Below are 21,285 nucleotides of genomic sequence, written 5' to 3' on the forward strand. Positions count from 1 at the left end.
CATGGAATTTAAACTTCCAGGTCCATCACGTGATGCCATTGGGCCCAAAAAGACTTTTTCCCATAGACTTACAATGTGAAAGAGATGCCTGTAAATCAGTGGATACTTAATTTAAGCATCACAACCCCTGCCATTTGACTGGTTTCACTATCGGGATTTGATGAATTCGGTCCGATAATATTTTAGAAGTCTGGAGAAGCTGCACGATGAAGTCATTTTATCCACATTCAAGTTATTGGAGGACTAAACCAGAAGTTAGCAGTGTGGCTCGCGAAAGTCTAGTGCGCTTGCTGTATGGGCCCCAGGATGCAAAAGACCTGGGGAATTTAATACCCAGGAATTTGATCTTTTTTGCAAGGTTCCCATGGTCATGGAAAACCTGGAAGTCATGGATTTAGTAAAAATCAATGAAAGTTTTGGAAAAGACATGGAATCTTGTAGGGATGCATGAAACTGATGTATTAGTGTTGTCATACGCTGATACTGCTTAATTACAACCGTAAGTTCAGCTAATGCTCAAAATTCAATAAAGCACCTCATTTTTACAACCCTTTGATCTTCTTTGATCTTCAGGTGTATCAGCCTGGATTTTTAGTATTTAATCTCCATCCTTCTTTATCTTTCAGATGACGGAGACAAGGTATCCAAAGCAGTGGCCTGTCAGAAGGCAGAACACACTCATGCTGGTGTACCATGTGGCATTATGGATCAGTTTGTGTCTGTCCTCGGCAGAGAGGGCCATGCTTTGCTCATTGACTGCAGGTAGTGTAAACATCTAATGAGAGTAGATGAATCCAACAGTCTCTTGTAAGATTGACATGATAGATTTATCTGTTCTTAGTTATTAGGCTTTACTTTGCATTTTTTGGCAAAACGCTTTCAAAGACAGGAAATACGACATGTTTCCATCTATCATTGTCAGTCATGTTCTTCTTTGTGGTTTGGCGCAGGTCCCTGGAGGCCACCCCTGTCCCTCTTTCAGATCCAGGCCTGGTCATTCTCATCACCAACTCCAATGTGAAGCACTCTCTGACCGGCAGTGAGTACCCCACGAGACGCAGACAGTGTGAGGAGGCTGCCTCCATCCTGGGAAAGGACAGTCTTAGAGATGCAACAATGAAGGACCTGGAGGGTGCGTAGTACATTTTTTATTATCCTGTGCTGCTGATCCATTCTGTCCTACTCTGTCTTATTTTATTATTCTCTGTCCTGCTCTGTTCATGGCTAGCGTGCCGTTCTGAGTCCTGCCTTCTTTCATTTCATTGATGTGATTCTGTCTTTTCCTGCCCTGTCTCCTGGTGTTTGGTACCGCTTATTCTGTCCCAGTGATCTAGTGCTACCCTGGATCTGTTCAGAGTTCAGCCAGAAATTTCCCTTCAGCCTTCAGGCTATTGAATCTCTAGAATATCATGCAGCCAACATACCAGGACAGGCAGTGGTATGTTAGCAATGGTACTAAAGAAACACAGAAAAACATCCCTCATCACCATCGCCATCTACACTGACATTTCCAGGTACATTTTAAGATGGTCAAGTGTGCTGCATTCTGCAAAGTGGCTCTAGCCAATACATGTCTCCTTAGCTTTTTAGCGAGACAAGCTACAAGATATGCTCCTAACTTCGCCTAAAACTTTCTCGGAAGGACTCCTAGCTTAGGACTGATGTGAGGAGGTGTGGTTGACCCAGTTGCTAGGTGTGATGCATTCTTGTAAAAGGTGTGATTGGTCGTTACAGACGTGCCCTTTTGTGAGACTGTAAGGTGTGGACACCCAGTGGAAATGGAATTAACAATATCACATAATGAGACTATGAAAGTGCTGTAATTGTTTGCTGATGAAAGGCTGTGACAGACCCAAGTCATCACTGCTGCACTGTGGTTGTTTTTTTCTAGTTTTTCATATATCTTAGTGTTGTGATCACTTTATTTCTGGTGTTAAATTGTTACTGCATTGAGTGAGAGACGTGAGTGCATCTCTAATTAAGGCGACCACAAACATCCCTGCACCGTCTAATCTTTGGCATTTAATGGACTCACTCTCATCCTGTGTTTGGAGAATATTTCTCCCCACTCTTAGTCTTTCTGCCATTTTCTCCTCTGCTCAAGAAACCCTGAGGTCTCTTAAACATTCTGCTCCCTGCTCCTAAAATTTTTTAACCTTATGTAGTGCTTCCCCTACCATTATATTAGGGGAGCACCCCGCCCCCCCTTGAAGGTCCAATTAATTTTATTTTTCATATAGCGCCAGATCACAACAGAAGGGTCAAAGTCACAGTGACCTCATCTATCTTATTCTTGTGAACACTATATTTCAAGAACAGCTTGAGGGTTGTTGTTTTTTTTTTTCAGATTTGGCACAAATGTTTACTTGGACTCGACAATGAACCGATTAGCATTTGGAAGGTCAAGATCACTGTGGTGTTGTGTCCATCTCATTCTCATGAATGTGATATCTCAAGAAGGCCTGGAGGGAGTTTCCTCAGATTTTACACAAATGTCCACTTGGAATCGGCATTGTACTGATAAGATTTTTGAGGTCAAAGGTGAAAGGTCAAGGTCACCATGACCTTGACCTAACTTAAGAAATCATACGCTAATTCTGATAAAATTTCACACAAATGTCTAAAAGGATAAAATAATGAAGGGATGACATTTTTTTATCCCAAAGGTAAAAGGTCAACCTCACTGTGACATCATGATGTTTTGCAAAAACACTTTTCTGACCATTACTCAATGTCATAACTCAGGACCAGAAGGGGGGACACATTTGATGTGTCCACCTTGAATTTTGCTGATTGTATAGATCTTCTGTGCTGCCAAAAGTTAAAATGTGTGTGAAGCATCCATGTTTTCACAGAAATGGATGTTAACTGTAACTGTAGCTTGATGGGATTACGCAGGCATACATAAGGCGGTAATTCTAGTTACATTTTTGAGAAAAGATCAGTGATATCTAAGGTGGGAAGCAGCGAAAGGGATACAGATGCCTACTTTATTATGTGATTTTGCCACACCTTGTTAAGTATATTTCATGTGGTATATAATTTGCATTTTATTTTGTCAGATTTAACCAAATTTGCTAAAATCTTGAGTGATATTTTCTGTGGTTTCTTTTGTGTCTGTGTCACAGACTGCTCTCTGCTTGTCAGTTAGACCACATCAGTTATAGAACAGTGATGAGTATTACTTTATGGAAATACAGTTTAAAGTAAATATTTTGATTGGTTCTGTGCAAAAGAAGCTGTTTCTACCTTTTGGATTCAGTTTTTTTTTTCTCACAAAGTCAAATAGCATTTAATGCACAGAGCAGATCTTTAGACGATGACAAAACGACATTAATTTTAATTTCAGAGGTTTAAAGGGTAAGTTCAACATTTTTCAGCCACAACAATAAAAACGTTCCATGCTTGTTTTTGCCACGGACAGGCTCAGATTGTTATTCTAAGTGTCTGACAACATTATGGAAAGGATCCCTACAGAGATAGAGCTTTCTGTTCAAGAGTACGATCCTTTTTGTTCAACCAGAAACAGCCCCAACATTGCCATCGCCAAACACACCAGACTCTATTTAAATGAACACTAATTTTATCATTGTAAAACACATTTTTTTCAAAGTTGTCAGAAACACAATAAAACTCACAAAAACCACCTTGGTATGTTTTTTTACTATTCCAACAATCACTTAAATATGCCGGCTCTCCACACACTATAATAGCTCTTTATTTGAATGGAGTTTGGTGTGTTTGGCGATGGCAATTTTAGGGTTGTTTCTGGTTAAACAAAAAGGCTCTTACTCTTCACACTCTCTGTGTGGATCTTTTCCATAATGTTGTCAGACACGTAGAATAATAATCTGAGCCTGTCAGTGGCAAAAACAAACACATTTAGTTGATGTGAATTGTCCCTGCACCAGTGCATCGAGTGGTTACATTGCAGCCTGTTTCACTGCTGCCAGCTGCTGCTTTCACACTCAATACTGGACCAGCTTCAAAAATTGTTGATCCCATAAGTCACTTAGACACAGAAACATGGCAATTTCATTGGAAGTCCATTTTGAAAAATACAGAACTTACCCTATAACGTCCAATACTATTCAAGCCTTCTGAAGCCAGACGTAGTATTGACCTTCTCTGTTGTTTCAGAGGCAAAGGACAAACTGGATGATGTAACCTATCGAAGAGCTCGTCACGTAATCGAGGAGATAGAAAGAACTGCACAAGCTGCTGAAGCCTTGAAGAGAGGAGCCTACAAAGAGTTTGGCAAGCTGATGGTGGAGAGCCACAACTCCCTCAGGTACAGTTAAAGCAGCAGTGTCACATCACTGTTGTGGGTGGCAGAATGTTTGAGGTGTGTGGTAACTTGATGTTCTTGTGACAGGGACCTGTATGAGGTGAGCTGCAGGGAGCTGGATGAGCTGGTGTCTGCAGCCATGGAGGTGGAGGGGGTGTTTGGCAGTCGGATGACCGGTGGAGGATTCGGTGGATGCACCGTGACTATGCTGCAGGCCCATGCTGTTGACAGGACTATACTCCACATACAGGTTAAAACACACACACACACACACACACACACACACACACACACACAATTTCATGCACCCTTACATTGCGTACTGTTAGAGATCATGTGGACTGTAATTAAACTACCAGGATTATCTTCAATAAGTAGTTTTTTAAGTTCATATGTGGAAATCTGCTAAATACACACAAATGCTTTTTTCAGGCAAAAGCTGTCTTTATGTAAGGTAGACTTCAACAAGCAAAATCTTGAAGTCAACTTTCAGTCTGTTTTTCCAAGGGGCTGTGGTGTTAGGGAAAAGATCACTTCCAGTACAGTTTGTAGCAGTGCAGAGAACTGCTTGGAAAAGTGGCAAATTAAGATGGACTCCTTTGTGACATCAACACAACAACATGCCAAAGAGCTGCTGTGTGACTGGTTGTACAACTAACGGCTACCTTACACTAGAACACTGGTTCCCAACTGGTGGGTCATGGCCCAAAATGGGTCATGGGTCCATTCCGAATGCAGAAGGGACTCACAAGTGACTTGCAAATGTGTCAAATGTGTGAAAAACACTTTATTCTTAAGTATAGTGAATTTCCAGCACAAAGCTTTTAAGTGCTGTTTCCTGCTGTAGAGTGAGTGACTAATGGACAGCTACTGGACAGAGACAGCAGACTAGCTTGCTGACATGGCCAGATACAAGTATGACGCTGAACATATTAAACTGTGTGGACCTTAAGCTGATGATTAAGGAGAAATCTGGACTACAGTGCTGGACCAGTTGGGAACCATTGCACTAGAAGACTGTGGACAGACTCTGAGAAGACTTAAGTCTGACACCCTCTCACATCTTTAGACAATGTGAGGTTTCAGTCACAGATTTTGCAAAGACTGGAGCTCTTGCAGGATCACTAATTGCAAGACTACAACTGGATTCCTTTTCAGACTATTCCCCATCCTGCTCCTGTTGGATAAATATTATGCCCAGCTCCCCTCAAGAAATATGAGGTTTTGACAATTCCCTCTGTGTCCCCACAAACACATTACTCTAGAAACACACAATAAGAGGCATCATATGTTGACAGTATTCTTGTCAGTCAGCATCAGTATCAGCCGTAAAGATAAACTGTATTTGCACACAAATTATACATTTTGGATTTTACTAAAAATTAAAATTTCTCACAACAGTAAGTGCTGGATGGTGGATGGATCAGATACATACCCAATTAAACACTGATGCTTGTTCACGCCACAGCTCCACTAGTTTCTCCTCCTTTTCCACCGTACAACAGAACAGAGACTTGATCATGTTCTTGCGCCTCCACAGAATCCCCTCCGTGTTTACTGTCTACCCGGTTTGCTGCTTCCTGTTTGGTGCTGGAGAGAGCACAGCTATTGGTTGTTGACAATGCTCATTGAACTTCACTATTTGCATGAGCCAAGACTGAGAACTTACTGTGATAGTAAACATTTTGATTTTGTCGGAATGCCAGAGCGTACACACCACCTTTCCCCTAAACAAAGATGGCAGTGGTCTTGTGACATCACGTTGACTTTTCAGAATAGCTTGTTGGCTTTCCTACTGGGAGTTAGAGGTAAAGAACAGTATAAATGTCATCTACATGTATTCAGTTGTAAAATTTTCCAGGACTGGTTCAGTGTAGTTTAGCACACACACTATAAACAAACTAGCTAGCCTGCACTAAAATAGATAAAAAATACACCTCTCATTAACATCAAAGTTGCCTCTTTTACATGTTGTCTTCTATCCCGTAAGTTAGTTGCCAATGCAAGCAAAATTTAGCTTGTTTTTTGAGTGAAACTATGCAAAGCTGGCAACTTCAATATGAGGACAAGACTTCTGAGGTGTTGTTGGTTAGTAAATGTCTTCAGTGTGTAAGTCATACAACAGACATTCATTAGAAACTCAGTCTGTTTGAACAGAACCACTGTCTCTCTGTCTCTCTCTCTCTCTTTCTGTCATTCCTGCTCATAGCATTAGCATTACCGTCATCCCAGCCACCTGTTCTCTCCACTGCAGAGCAGTAAATCATTCAGAAACTGATTCACTCACTTGTTCACTGAAGTACTGTTCACTGTTGGGGTTTGGCTCAGTTGGAGAAGGTAAAACATTGATGATATTGGTGATGTTTCTTTTGTGAACATCTAGGGGAAGATTTAGATGGTTGACTGCCCTACAGCAGGGCTCAAAATACTTTTTTCTGTGTATATACACTGGTACACTGTGTACATACACTGGTGCATGTAAGTTTTAAAATTCCATGCACCAATTTTTTTTTTAACTGCAACATTCAGTGTATTTGTTCCTCTTTCTGCACTTCCACCACGGTTATGGTCAGATCCAACTGAAAGAAATCCAGCAACTCCAAATCTGACTGCTGCAATGTTTTCTTAGTTGTGAAATAAATGAGGAAATTGTCAGTGTGTTATAATGTGATCTGAGCTGATTTGAATCCATTGTGCTTCTCAGCAAATCTTATCTAGTTATTTCTCATATTAGGACTGTGTTTGTTTGGGCACCCATGGTCGAAATTTCTTTTACTGCGAATGGTTCAGTAAGGAATGAAGTTAAAGAAGACACATTTCTTCAATATTTAAAGCAAGATTACTTTTTAATTTCAGTCTTTTACAGTTTCAAAATAACAAAAAAGGAAAAGGACTTGAACCAAAAGTTTGGGCACCCTGCATGGTCAGTACGTCCCCCCCTTTGGCAGTTATCACAGCTTCTAAACACTTTCTGTAACCAGCTAAGAGTCTGTCAGTTCTTGTTTGGAAGATTTCCGCCCATTTTTCCTGCAAAAGGCTTCTAGCTTTGTGAGATTCTTGGGCCCTCTTGCATGGACTCCTCTTTTGAGGTCTATTCACAGATTTTCAATAATGGCAAAACCTTCAGCGTGCACCTCTTGAGGTAGTCTGTTGTGGATTTAAAGGTGTGTTTAGGATCATTGTCCTGTTGTAGAAGCCATCCTCTCTACATCTTCAGTTTTTTTTACAGATGCTATGATATTTGCTTCCAGAATTTACTGGCATTTAACTGAATCCATTCTTCCCTCTATCCGTGAAATGTTCTCCATGCCACTGGCTGCAACACAAGCCCCAAGCATGATCGATCCACCCCCGTGTTTAACAGTTGGACAGGTTCATAAAAAGTCTGCACTTTTTTTCTTCAAGCACACCTTTTCTCTATGTTCCATCTGTAACCTCATGCATTTTTGAGATCAGTTCATCTTCTACTCACTTAACTATTCACAGTAAATTAAATTTTGACCAGGGTTGCCCAAACTTTTGCACGCCACTGTAAACCCAGTCTTTGTGAACAGAACCTCTCCTGTTCTCTCCGCTGCAGAGCAGTGAATCATTCGGAAGCTGATTCACTCGCTTGTTTACCAAAATACTGCTCACTGTTGGGGTTTGGCTTGGGTGGAGAAGCTAAAACATTGGATTGTGTGGTAATATTTCTTATGTGAACACGTGGAGGAAGATTAAGATGGTTGACTGCCCTGCAGCAGGGCATAAAATACTTTTTTCTGTGTATATACACTGGTGCATGTTTTTGAAATTATATGCACCAACTTTTTTTTTAACCACATCATTCAGTGTATTTGTCCCTCTTCCTGCACCTCCACCACAGCTACGTCTGGATCTGACTGATAGAAATCCAACAAGCCCAAATTAAACTGCTGCAACGTTTTCTTAGTTGTGAAATATGTGAGGAAATTGTCAGTGTGTTATTATGTAATCTGAGCTGACATGAATCAATTGTGAAGCACAATAATTCAGTAGTTTTTTCCTCATAACGGGCCTTCTTTGGGTACATCACATATCCAACAAAACTTACTTAATACATGATGTGTAATTAAATATTACTGTAATGTGGTTTTTTTTGTCCTTTTTCGACTGCTCCATGTACCGGTAACACCACAAATGTGTATCAGAATCCAAGCAATGGGTGGCTTCACTGTAGTGTTTTACGTTGTTGATGTTGCTGTGCTGCTCTGTCTTGTCTGTCCGTACGCTGTCAGTATCCTCTTCTCACACTTTATCAGTGTTATCAGTTATGAATTTGTTTGTCATTGTGTGAGAAAATGGATGTGTGGCATGAGAGTGTGTGTAAAGTGTCAGTTGTGTGAGACTTTCGATAAACGCGTAAGACTTGGCAGCTTTGCACAACATAACATAGCTGTAGAGACTGAACCCGTTTCTTGTACCAGGTTGTAAATGTGTATTTCTGCTGTAAAGTTGAGCACTTCACTATGGAGGTCCATGGAAATTAACTGGCCTCTGGAGCCAGCCTCAAGTGGCCATTTGGGGAACTGCAGTTTGTGGCTGGGTTCAGCTGTCAGCCTTGGAGGTTGCCGCATGTTCAATTCAGTGCCAGCCTTGCATAAGCAGTAGGCGAATGCTACATTGCTGTCATCCATAGGGGACGCCACAAATGGGGGAAAGCTCTCTGGTACCCACTCAACTACCACTGCACTACTGAGAACAGTGCATATGGAGAGAAATTAAGGACCTCTAAGCAGCTGGTTGCTGGAACAGAAAGATAGATGACTGACATAATGTTAACATTACATCAAGGACACTTAATAATGCTGGTTTATCTTTGAAATGTAAGCATGCTGCTTGCATGTTTTTGTAGTTTGTCGGGGCTGTTTTTTTTTTTGTTTTTTGTTTTTTTTGCTGCTTCTTGTCTATTCTCAGTGGATTGTTGATTAATTTAGTCCGATAATCTGAGAACTGCTACTGTCAGATGACATTACTGACAGAGACAGAAGGTTACTGAATGTAAAGTGTTTCTTGTTAACAGTAGAGCAGCAGGTCAGTGTGTGATTCTGCAGGTTGCTGAAAAAAGACTTTGGAAATTATTTTCACTTTTGTGACCCAAACTATTACAGCTGACAGCCACTAGATGTTTCAGGTTTATCTTAATTATTCTCATCCTGCAACATAATACTGTTGTACAGTTGGGAAATTGAACTTTTTCTCTTGTTATGTTTCTGTTTTGTGGAAAATCTTTGCTTTCTGAAGGGCATTTGAAATTAAAAGTGTCTGAGGACATTGTTCATTTGTTCACAGGGGATAACAGCACTTTCAGTGTTCTGTCTGTCACTTTAAGGGGTGCATTTCAGACAAATTGCCCAGTCCCCCGTGTCTTGCTCAGACAGCTCCAGTGTGTGTGTGTGTGTGTGTGTGTGTGTGTGTGTGTGTGTGTTTGTGAGAGGGAGAGATCAGGGGGTATGAGCTGAGAATAAAAGCGAGCTTCGTGGAGCCAGAAGTGTCCAGTTATTAGCATGCTGGTCTGGTCACTGTGGCCCTTCTGCCTTTCTGCTTTAACCCAGTCAGACTGTAGGCCTGCTGTTAGCTGACACCACTCAGAATCCTGCAGGAGATACATCAACAACGACGCACATTTAACCGCAGAAAAATCACGGAAACACCTGCATTTATAATGCCGTTGCTTTGACGCAGCAATGAGAAGGGAAAGAGCAGCAGCCTTTTATATGTCTGAAACTTGTGTTTTATAAATCTTCAGCTTTGGAAACAGCCTTGGCAGATTTCCTCGCATCTTTCCTAACTCGGCCGTATCCAGGCTACTATTGTGTCGCTCTAACTGTCTAAGGAAAGAAGTCTTTCTTGGGAACAAAAGAAGCACTTGAAACTTCCACATCCCTCAGTCCTCAGCATTCCTGACCAGAGCACAAGGATCCTTATCCTCCCAATAACAACATTAGAGAATTCACAGGATCATAGAAACCGCAGCTTTGCCTCCAAGATGCTGAACCTCAACTCACCGGACGACAACAGCAACAGGAACTCCCTCCAGGACCCAGTGTCATTGAACGTCGGTGGAGAAATTTACACAACAACCCTGGACACTCTGACACGCTGTCGGGACTCGATGCTGGGTGCTATGTTCACCGGACAAATCCCCCTGCTCAGAGATAACAGAGGGAATGTTTTCATAGACCGTGACGGGAAAGTGTTCAGGTACATTCTGAATTACCTGCGCTCCAGCTCCCTGGACCTGCCGGATGGCTTCTCGGAGCTGGCACTGCTGCGGAGAGAGGTGGATTTCTTCCAGATACGCCCCCTGCTGGACGAGATTTGTCGGTATGAGGCATCGGTGCCTCTCAGCTTGAGAGGAGGACCGCTCGGAGCCATGATTATGGTGAATGTTCATTCTAAGGTATGTTTGTTTAAAGTTAGAGCAATAGGTCAAATCAAGTCAGTGGGCCTCATGGAAGAACCGCTTTACAAACAACATTATTCTAGAGTGCCGCGTACGAGTGATATAAGACAGCTTGTCTCTACAAGCAGTTGCAAACAAAATTCAGTGGTTCAGATCAGTCACATGAGTCACGAACAGACATAAAACCCTTTCATTCCAGCTCTTTATGCAGGTCGCTGTCAGGGGACATAATGAATCCATTATAACAGCTGACGGTGTGACATCACCTACTGTATGATACTCTCTTCCCTCTTTATTTCTGTCACAGCAAAGCACTGCTATGACAACACAAAGTTGGCAGCTGTATTAATATTTTCTAATACTGACACTGCTAAATTTATACTGTTTGATCTGCTGAATTCTGACAGCAGGTTTTGAAGCTCTGAAGTGTGAAATTCTTCCCTTGACTCTTTAGAACATTTTTGTGAATTAAACTTTCCCAGAAACCGGATGGAACAGGTGGCCTTATATAGCAACTTTTAAAATTGTTTATTTTTCAAACTGGAACCTATTTTCTGCAACTTTTGGGAACAACAATTTTTGAAACTGGTCCAGTATTGAGGGAGAGTGCCGCAGCCGACAGCCGCAATACAGGCTGCAATGTAACCACTTGAGGCATGTTCGCACCTTCAGTTTACGTCCACTAGAAGGGCTTGTTTTTGCAACTGACAAGCTCAGATTGTTCTTTTGTGTCCGACAAAATAATGGAAAGGATCCCTACAGAAATAGACCTGTTTCTTAAAGAGTAAGAGCCTTTTTATTTATTCAGAGCCCCAAAATCACCCACCAGGTCCCAATTAAATAAGCAGTAATTTTATCATTGTGAAACACACTTCATTCAAAGTCTACAGGAAGGAAAACTCACAAAAGAGTGTTTTCACTGTTCCAGTTCAGTTTAGGACTAGATGTTACAACCCTTTGATGCACATAATACTGAGACTATGAGCAGGAGTAATTGTGCCGTCTCGGAAGTTACCCTTTAGGGGCATTGATTATTCAGATGATCAAATGTTTGTCCAGACAGACAGACAGAGTTTGATGAACATGACTTAGAACACTTGTGCGAGGCAAACCTAAAATCAAAAAGGTTTTAGGATAAGAATGAGAAAATGTTCTTGCATGAGGCCCACTATTTGATTAAGATCAGATATTTACTAGGCAGTCCACCATGGACACAATTGTAATTATTATTTAGTTTCCCATTTATTGTAGAATTAATAGGTTGTCTGCAGAAAGTAGTAATTGGTGTAATCAGATGTCTTCAAAGTGAGTTTAAAAGCAGTGCACCCACATAGGAATAGGCAATATAACAATTAGGAGATCTATCTGGTTATTTCATCAATTACTTCCATCAAATACTTTCAGACAGTGAGCAGTATCTGTATTTGCCAGCAGGGTGCATCTCCACCACTGCAGCAACCAGCAACCAGCAACAACTTCTCCTACCACCAACCTGTCCCATACACTACTGGACGCTATTTACCGGCCCTGTTCTCACCACACAGCCAAATAGAGCGCATCTTAATTGCATCAAATTATTAAGTACAGATCACATAATCAAACTACGGTATGAAGCTCATGTTGCTTCAAGGTCTTTTGATTTATTGATGCATGTGTTTACAGCTTGAATGGCTGTCGCAGTATACAAGTATTAATAATGTCCATGATATTTAAAGATGAAACATTAACACACAACAACACAATACCATCTAAAATGATCCGGTGCCTCATCATCATCGATTATTTCTCCTATTTAAGTGAAGTTCTTCAGTTCTAAAGCCACGATCACACAGAAAGCATTTTGTAGGTTGCAAAACGCGAGTTGCACCGTGCTACTTTTTGTTTTTAATTGAATGCCACGAGTAAAAAAAAAAAAAAATGCTTGCAGGGCCTATTAATTGCTGCCAGGCAACCACCACATCACCTCCAAACGGGGATTTGTGTGGGTATATTAGACCTTGAAAAAGAGGGTGGATTATGGGGAGTACCATCAGTTGGTCCAGGAGCTTCGCCTCCATGATGGCTGTTTCAAGTACTGCACTTAGATGTTTCTATCCCTGCTGCTTTCTGTTGAGATTGTGGTAACTGCAGTATGGGTATCCAGCAACTGCTACCACCAGTTTCTCCTCCATTGTTTACCAACTGTAAACTTGTCGTGACCACCACAGAAGGCCCGCCTCTCAAATCATCTGACTGTACAATGGGAAGAAAAGCATAGATGACATGGGGTGTTTTTCTGCTCTGAGTTGATGTTTTTTCAACTAGAGGAGTTCAGAGCGCTCTGGCAAAAGTGCAGAAAACGCGAGGCTCGTAGCAGCGCAAAAACAGCAAGCAAAGAGTTTATTTCTCATTAAAAACTACTACTACTACTGAATTGAATTGAATTCTGTGGTGGTCATGACAACAAGTTCACAGCTGGTAAACAATTGAGGAGAAAATGGTGGTAGCTGGATAGCCAGAGCTATATGACTTAAAAAAAAATGCAGTTACCAATCTCAATAGAAAACAGCAGGCTTGGAAGCATAAAAGTGCAGTGTGAAATCAATTAAATTAAATAAATAGATAAATAAATACATAAATGGCATTTTGATTGCATGGGAAGGCTAGGGTAAGGAGGTGATGGGGTGTTTGCTTGGCAAGAATAAAAAGGCGCAGCAAGCGTTTTTTTTTTTTTTTACTAGTGGCATTCAAACGCCTCCCATTTTGCAGCCTGCAAAAGGCTGATAGAGTGTAATAGTGTAATTGCTGTTTTTGTACACATTTGTATATGTTTGGTTACAGACTCTTTCTCCACCTCCCAACATTCGTATTTTGAGAGTCATTTGCCCCCCCCCCCCCCAAACAACAAACAACTCAATGTAATTTGACTGATCATTAATATCATTGTTAGGCTTTTTTTCCTTTAGATATCATTATAATATCATTATAATATCAGTAGTATGAACTCTTTTGGCCATGGTAGTTGTGTGGTGAAAATCTGATTTTGTGCCAGCCCTTTTTAAGGAACTACAAAAGGGAACAATGCTTTCTGCATTGTTTTCCCATGTGGTTTCTGGGGTTGCCATGGTCACACAGTGAACCACAGCGTAAATTGAAAAAAAAAAGTTCACCATCATCATGGCAACATGATGGCTCTGCATACTGCTTTGTTATGTAGTGGGAGCTAAAGGTGGAGTTTGAATCTCTACCAGCTGATAATCAACAGCACTAGGTAGAGGATAAGCTGTTATTTTCGCACAGCTTATAGGTACAATACAGTGGATTTAGTCACAATCAATGTGAAATCTCTGTTACATGTTGCAGAGGGGTGTAACAATACATCGATCTGAATTGATTTGTTGTTTTAATGATCAACGATCCAATTTCATCGATGCAAACTTAAAACATCAATACATATTGCCATCTTTAAGATATGCCCTTATTTTGAAATTCCTGTGGTGTGTCAGTGTCAGCATTTCCGTTCAAGTAACCAACTTCCTAAACATTCATACAGTGCTACCCCAGGCAGATAATGGTAAACAGCCAAGAAAATGACAATGAGGTTATTTAATATCATCTTCTATCAATCACATGGATTTTGGAATTAAATTGAAATCACATCATGGCCAACTGTCATATCAGCAAATATTGTATTGTTGTCTAAAGAATTGATGTAATATCATATCATGATGAAACCTGTGATTTACACCCCTAGTGCTGCTCAGTGCAATAATTCAGTACAATAATTAATCAGTAAAAGCAACATGCGTCAAACTGAACTTGAGTGAAAACCTCGTCCAACCCATAATTTCCAACACTGTCAGTGGGGTTCTGGAACTTGCTTATTTGAAGCAATTGAGGCGGCAGCAGCAACTGCTCTCTCTCTGGAAGTATGTTAATGGGTTTCTAAATTCAATTTCCAGAAAATTTAGCAACTCGAGAAAAGCTGATACATATAGCTTGTTTAAAGTAATCATACCTTCTTCTTGAGTCATTGCTGACAGTCAGTTAGAGATATGGAGGCTCTGAACTAAGCTAAATGAACAGTGTTTTGACTCCTGAAATTGTTTTCAAGAGTCAGGTTTGGTCTGGTGTCATGAGACATGTTCTGAGAGAACATGCGTATTTGCTTGCATGCTGAGAGTTTGATGAGAAGATTGACCCTTTTCTCTTTGTGTTAGTACACGAAATGGAAAGCTACTGCCAGCAGCTGGCAAATTTAGCTTAACACAAAGACTGGAAACAGGGATACGGCAGGCTTGGCTCTGCTGAAACATAGCAAAGTCCACCTCCTAGCAGCTCTAAAGCTTGCTAATTAAAGCAACACAATGGAGTCAAAATATATATCCAAGATCCTTGTGATGGTAAATCAACTCACAATAGGTTGGATGACACCTACGTCATTGCTTGAGTGCGTCTGTTTCACTTGCGCTGGCACTATGCAGTTTCGTTTTTCGGGTAGGAACCTGGACACAAAAAGGACTACAAAATTTGGCTGCTTTACGGCATACGTCATATCCCCCTCCTCTCTTTAGAGTAGCGTAGCCAAACCGAGGTGAACGAAGTTAGATGTGGTTGTCATGGCTGTAGCAACAAAGAAAAGCCAGAAAGTGAAGCTGCTGTCCGAGGAGACAAAGAAAAGAAAACGGGAGCGCAATAAAACAAGAGCTCGAACATGGATTAATATTGGCCTGGCTTTCACACGCTGGCGAGAGCTGAAAGAGGAGCAGGGATGCCCGACCGGTGGCGACCTGGCGCTGTTACTGCGGTTACCCTCTACTTAGGAGACTCACTGTCTGCAGGTCGGCTGCCTCAGGTACATTTTAAGATAAAGTGTTAGCCTACACACAGACAGCTTTCATTTTAGTTTGTCTTTAACAGTTTGCTGTTAGCACTGCGAGCGCGATGTGCTTGTGTCGACCACGATCGTAAATCATAATAGCAGTGAATGAGAGACTGCGGACAGAGCAGATTGAAATATGTCTTTCTACATGCTGATCACATGTATTCGCTTGTAGCTTGGCTTGGCTTATAGATTTCATCGCATTTACTACAGTAACAAGCGTAGTTGTCATCAACTAGAGTAATCTTGAAGTTATATTCCCTTCATCTGCACCGGGGCCTGTGTGTGTGTGCATGCGCACGCTGTGAGGAGGTCAGCCCTAACATGCAAAGAGCAACTCATTTCTGAGTTTCGAAAATGAATAAATAAATAAAGCAATCGGCCTAATTGTGTATGTGCAAAATGCTATAAGGCTACTTTACCTGCTCTGAAGACATGATGATTGTGCATTACATGACCAGCTTTAGGAAGTTCACTGGTATCGTTGGCTTGTCAACAAATGCACGCGCAGAAAGATTTTTGCGACAGTTGTAACAGACAATACCGTTTTTCGTCTGTAGGGGGACCCCGTGAGGTAAAAAGCGCAATCCTCCATTGTGTTACTTTAACACTTAATATTGTTTGTTTTATCTGCACAAACAAGTGTATAAATGACAAATGAAGAAATAGTCTGGCACATAAAGGCGCATCTGGGGGAGGAAGGGGTCTGATTTGGTGACCTCAGAATTGCTTCTCTGCTTTTTGCAGATGATGTGGTTCTGTTGGCTTCATCACACAGTGACCTCTAGTACGTACTGGGGCAGTTTGCATACGTGTGTGAAGTGGTCAGGATGAGAGTTAGCATCTCAAAGTCTGAGGCCGTGGTTCTCTGCCAGAAAACAGTGGAGTGCCCCCTCGAAGGTTGGGAGAGAGTTACTGCCTCAAGGGAAGAAGTTCAAGTATCTTGGGGTCATGTTCACAAGTGAGGGTAGAATGGAGTGTGAGATGGAACAACGGTTTGGCGCAGTGTCTGCAGTGATGTGGGCACTGAGCCAGACTGTTGTGGTGAAGAGGGAGCTGAGCCAGGCAAAGCTTTCAATTTCCTGGTCCATCTACGTCCCAACCCTCACCTATGGTTATGACCTTTGGGTAGTGAATGAGTTTCTTCAAAAGGGTGGCTGAGCTCTGCCTCAGAGATAGGGTAAAGAGGTCTGCTCCTTCATGTTGAAAGGGGCCGGTTGATGTGGTTCAGGCATCTGATCAGAATTCCTCCTGGGTATCTAGTGGTGTTCTGGGCACATCCGACTGGTGGGAGGCCCTGGGGAAGACCCAGAACTTGCTGGAGGGATTATACATTGCATCTGGCCTCAGAACGCCTAAGGGTGCCCGAGGAGGAGCTGGAAAGCTTTGCTGGGGAGAGGGGCATCTGGAATATTTTGCTCAACCTGCTGCCCCTGCAACCTGGTCTCAGATAAGCGGTTGAAAATGGATGGATGGATATAGTAACCCCCTGTAAAACAATGATTTGATTATTGTACTCCTTTGTTTTGGTGCAGATTAAACAAACGAGAAAGACTGTGTTAATAACTGAGCTTTTAACATGTTAAAAAGCATGTTAATTGGTTGGCAAATTTTGTTACTTTTGGACAGAGCCAGGCTGGCTTTTTTACCCTGTTTCCAGTCTTTGGCATTGTTGAAGTTAGCTAGCTGCTGACAATAGCTTCATATTTAGTGTACAGATACAAGAGTGGTAGAAATCTTCTCATCAAACCCTTGTTAAGAAAGTCAACAAGTGCATTTCTCAAAATGTCGAAATTTTCCTTTAACCTGAATAAAATTTTAATTGGATTCAGTTAAAAAAAAATAAGCATAAGAAAGTTTTAGTGTCTATCAACCTGGTTTTCTAAAACTTTAGACAATACTGACCTTCACTCACCTTTTGAGAGACAGTTTATGTTTACCATATCTGCAGTATATGAGCAGAGGATGTGTGTTCAGAGACATGGACAAACCGGTTCTTTGTTTGTGTATACCCAGAGAATGTGTAGTCAGCATATTATGCCCTCTCATTCCAGGTCCGCGTTCTCCACTTTAACTTACGCCATGGGCCAGAAAACTATGAGCTTCGCACATGCTCTGTGCGAGCCTTCACAGTTGACCTCTTTTGTACCTGGAAAGCTTTCCTGGCACTTCTTTGCGAGCGCTTCTACTACAGAACATCCCAAGGTCTCACTACCCTCCATCCATGCAACCCGAGGCAGAACAGACTGAAACTGGAGTGGGTGCCAAAGCCTGACGAACTCCCACAGGACCAGTACGACAAGCAGTGTTACCGGGGGCTGACCCTCTCTAATCCTGAGTCCACACACTTAGATGACATCATGAACATGCACCGGAACCCATGTGATATCACAGACATGCAGGGGTTTGTGGAGGAGCTGCTGAAGGTGTCTTTGGCTGAAGGGTTCAAGGTCGATCTGGTGACTCCTGACCCAGCGGAAATTCTCAACTGCACCTCACTTCGGCTTGTTAAGTGCTGAGCTCTGGGTAAAGAACATAAAGTAGCTGATGAACCATGGTTTGCTTTCTCGAGTCTCAACTGAACCAGTTATCCAGTTAGAGTTAGGGTTAACCTTTTAATCTGGAGATCAGAAGGATACAGATTATGTCTAGGAGATCTTTGAAAATTATTTTTGTCTGTAAACTCTGTGTTCTTCTGTTATAAAGTTTGCCAAAATAGTGAATAATATAGCTGTGTTTAATTAAGGGCCCTTTCACACCTACATTGTTTGGTCTGGACTTTTCAATTTGATCCAAACCAAAATGAAAGTTGTGAAATCTGCCCAGACCACAGTCCAGACCAAACAGCTAAACCTTGGTCCGATGCAAAGATGTCGTCTTGGACCAAACTGAACCATGGTTTGGTTCTGGTGGTCCATATTTGGATGGTTTGGACTTTTGGATCAAGTACAGGAAGTTTCGGCAGGCTATCTGGAAGCGATAAGAGTATTTGTAGTACCTCAGTGCATAATGTGTGTGTGTGGTTCAGCGACAGAGAGAGTGACGGTGGCTGTGCTTAGAGCAGACAGCCGTTGGTGGTTGAAGCAGAGGAGAAATTAGCAGGAGAGTTGTCAAGTGGTAGTAAATGTAAAGGGTAGGTCTCAGTTTGTCCGTGAACACGGAAATATAACAAAACGAGTCATTGGAGACGATTTTATAAAGAGTCACAAAAACTCCAACAATTTCCAAGTATTTTCCAAGGGGATACGAAAAGACGAAAGAACCCGTCTACAAACCACTCAATGTAATGTTCAAGGAGACACATCTTGCATTGAGACGCAGCTCATGAAGGGGACACAGCTCACTTAGGATACATGGCTCACATAGGAGACACAGCTCATGTAGGAGACACAACTCATGTAGGAGACACAGCTCATGTAGGAGGCACAGCTTACATAGGAGACACGGCTTACGTAGGAGACACAGCTCATGTCGGAGACAGCTCATGTAGGAGACACAGCTCATGTCGAAGACACAGCTCATGTTGGAGACACAGCTTATGTAGGCAACACAGCTCATATAGGAGACCTGGCTTATGTAGGAGACATGGGTCACGTAAGAGACAAAGCTCTCGTAGGAGATACGGCTTATGTAGAAAATGTGGCTCACATAGGACACAGGGCTTACATAGGAGACACAGCTTGCATAGAGACACAGCACATGTAGGAGACATGGCTCATGCAGGAGACATGTCTTACATAGGAGACACAGCTCATGTAGGAGATGCAGCTCATAGAGGAGACATGGGTCACATTGGAGACACGGCTCACGTAGAAGACATAGCTCATGTAGGAGACATGGATCACGTAGGAGACACGGATCACGTAGGAGAGACGGCTCACACATAGAACAAAGGGTTTCCTTCCTTATCCGCTGAGAGGGTCCTAAGGACAGAGGGATGTCGTATGCTGTAAAGCCCTCTGAGGCAAATTGTGATTTGTGTTACTGGGCTTCATAAATAAAATTGATTGATTGATTGATTGAAGACACGGCTCACGTAGGAGACACAGCTCACATAGGTAATGATGACAGGCCGTAATTATACCATGTGTACTTCTTCAGTGAGCTCACATAATTGCAATGTCAAACCAAAACTAACCACGTAAAATTAATACACTGTAACAAAAATGTGAACCTTGGTTTGGACCTTGGTTCACATTTCCAGGTGTGAAAAGGCCTAATAACACTTTTTTTTAGCACTGACATGTCATATCATGACATTTAACATGTAACATTTAGATGTATCAGAAGTTTTTAGACATGGAATCTAAAACATTGCTGGCTTCATCTGTCTCTTAAAAGTGACTGCTTTTGGGCTTTCAAACATAGGCGTCTATTATGGATATTTTCTACACTGACTCTGTTGACAGGACAGTTATAAACACAGCTGTGATGCAGTGGCAGCACAACTAGGGAAGAGCAGTGATTTGGAAATAATTTCATCAAGGAACCAGAATGTTTTCAGGTCTCACAGGTGCATGGATGACGGATTGTGAAACTTGCTTTGCACTTTAATGAATGTTTACCTGCAGACCTTAACTGCAGCCACTGGCAGCTCTGGGCTTGCTTCTACTTCCCACACAACCTTGAAGATCCACTAATAAAATCTGTCATGAGTTTCCTCATTCATTACATTATTGCCTGTGTAGAACTTTGTTCCCTGTTGCCAGTGTCTGAGAGCACAGTCACACTGTTAAAATAATAGCTTATTTTGGGAAATGCGGTTATTCCTTTTTTTTTTCTTTTTTTTTTGCAAAAAAAGGCAAGAGTTTGATGAGAGGATTGATGACACATTTGAGTGCATTCAAGGTGTCCTGTGGACTTTTCTTGTACAACAAAAAAAGTTATGTTTATATTCAGTTTTTGTTGTGTGTTTTCCTTGAGGCCTAACAATGCCTTGCATTTCCTATCTCATAAATCATTTGGAAAAAGACGTATATTATCACAAGCTGGAGCTATTTCTCTCCAGACACAGTTACTCCCTGGACTCTTTAACCATGAGGTTGCCAGGCAACCAGTGGACAGTTCAGTCACCGTCATTGCTGATTGTTTATACTTTGAATTTTAGCCAGGCTAGCTGTCTCCAATCTTTATGCAAAGCTGAGATAAGTCAACCCAGTTGCGAGAAAAAACTTTGGCATTGTACGTTCCTGCAAACCATGGATGTTTTACATTTGCATGTTATTATGTAGCGGATACTTTGAAATTTTATTTTAACTCAACAACTCTGTGGTTAATGTTTGGTTATGTTTTTGGGGGGCACGGTCACTGCTGGAGAAGCAATGAACTCTCAAAAAAAAAAAAAAAAAAAAAAAAAACCTTTGGTGGCACTATCCCAGCTGGAAAAACATTGGTGACATAGGCGACATCCCCAGAAATGTGCATATGGTTTCAGAAACATACAATGCTAACATTTTCTTCTGCTGATTTGACAGTTACTACAAATGTGTCTTAGTAAGGAGGCCCTGGCCTCTCAAATAAATTTTCAAGTGCCTTTTGAGTCACTCGCAACACAACACACCATGAAGACATCAAATCTAGAGTGATGGAAGTGCTGTGTAGAATCCATGATGCACTATAGAGGACTATATGGAGAACAACAGTCTGTGGACCGGTGCCAAAATAAGTTGTAATAACCGCGAGTTGATGATGCGATTGTTTCCAGGGCAAAAT

The 21,285-nt window shown here is 41.7% G+C and overlaps 1 protein-coding gene across 1 annotated transcript in view; it reads left to right on the forward strand.

Moving 5' to 3' along the window:
- The window catches only part of galk1 (galactokinase 1), a 28,607-nt gene that overhangs the window by 2,182 nt on the left and 5,140 nt on the right, over positions 1-21,285 (forward strand). Inside the window, exons 4-7 of the mRNA XM_049563083.1 lie at positions 627-762; positions 951-1,132; positions 4,141-4,291; positions 4,376-4,538. Coding sequence (XP_049419040.1) covers positions 627-762; positions 951-1,132; positions 4,141-4,291; positions 4,376-4,538 — 632 coding nt within the window. The remainder of the gene's footprint in view (positions 1-626; positions 763-950; positions 1,133-4,140; positions 4,292-4,375; positions 4,539-21,285) is intronic.

The sequence above is a fragment of the Epinephelus fuscoguttatus genome, linkage group LG20 (assembly GCF_011397635.1).
Source record: "Epinephelus fuscoguttatus linkage group LG20, E.fuscoguttatus.final_Chr_v1".
In the NCBI taxonomy this organism is placed as follows: domain Eukaryota; kingdom Metazoa; phylum Chordata; class Actinopteri; order Perciformes; family Serranidae; genus Epinephelus; species Epinephelus fuscoguttatus.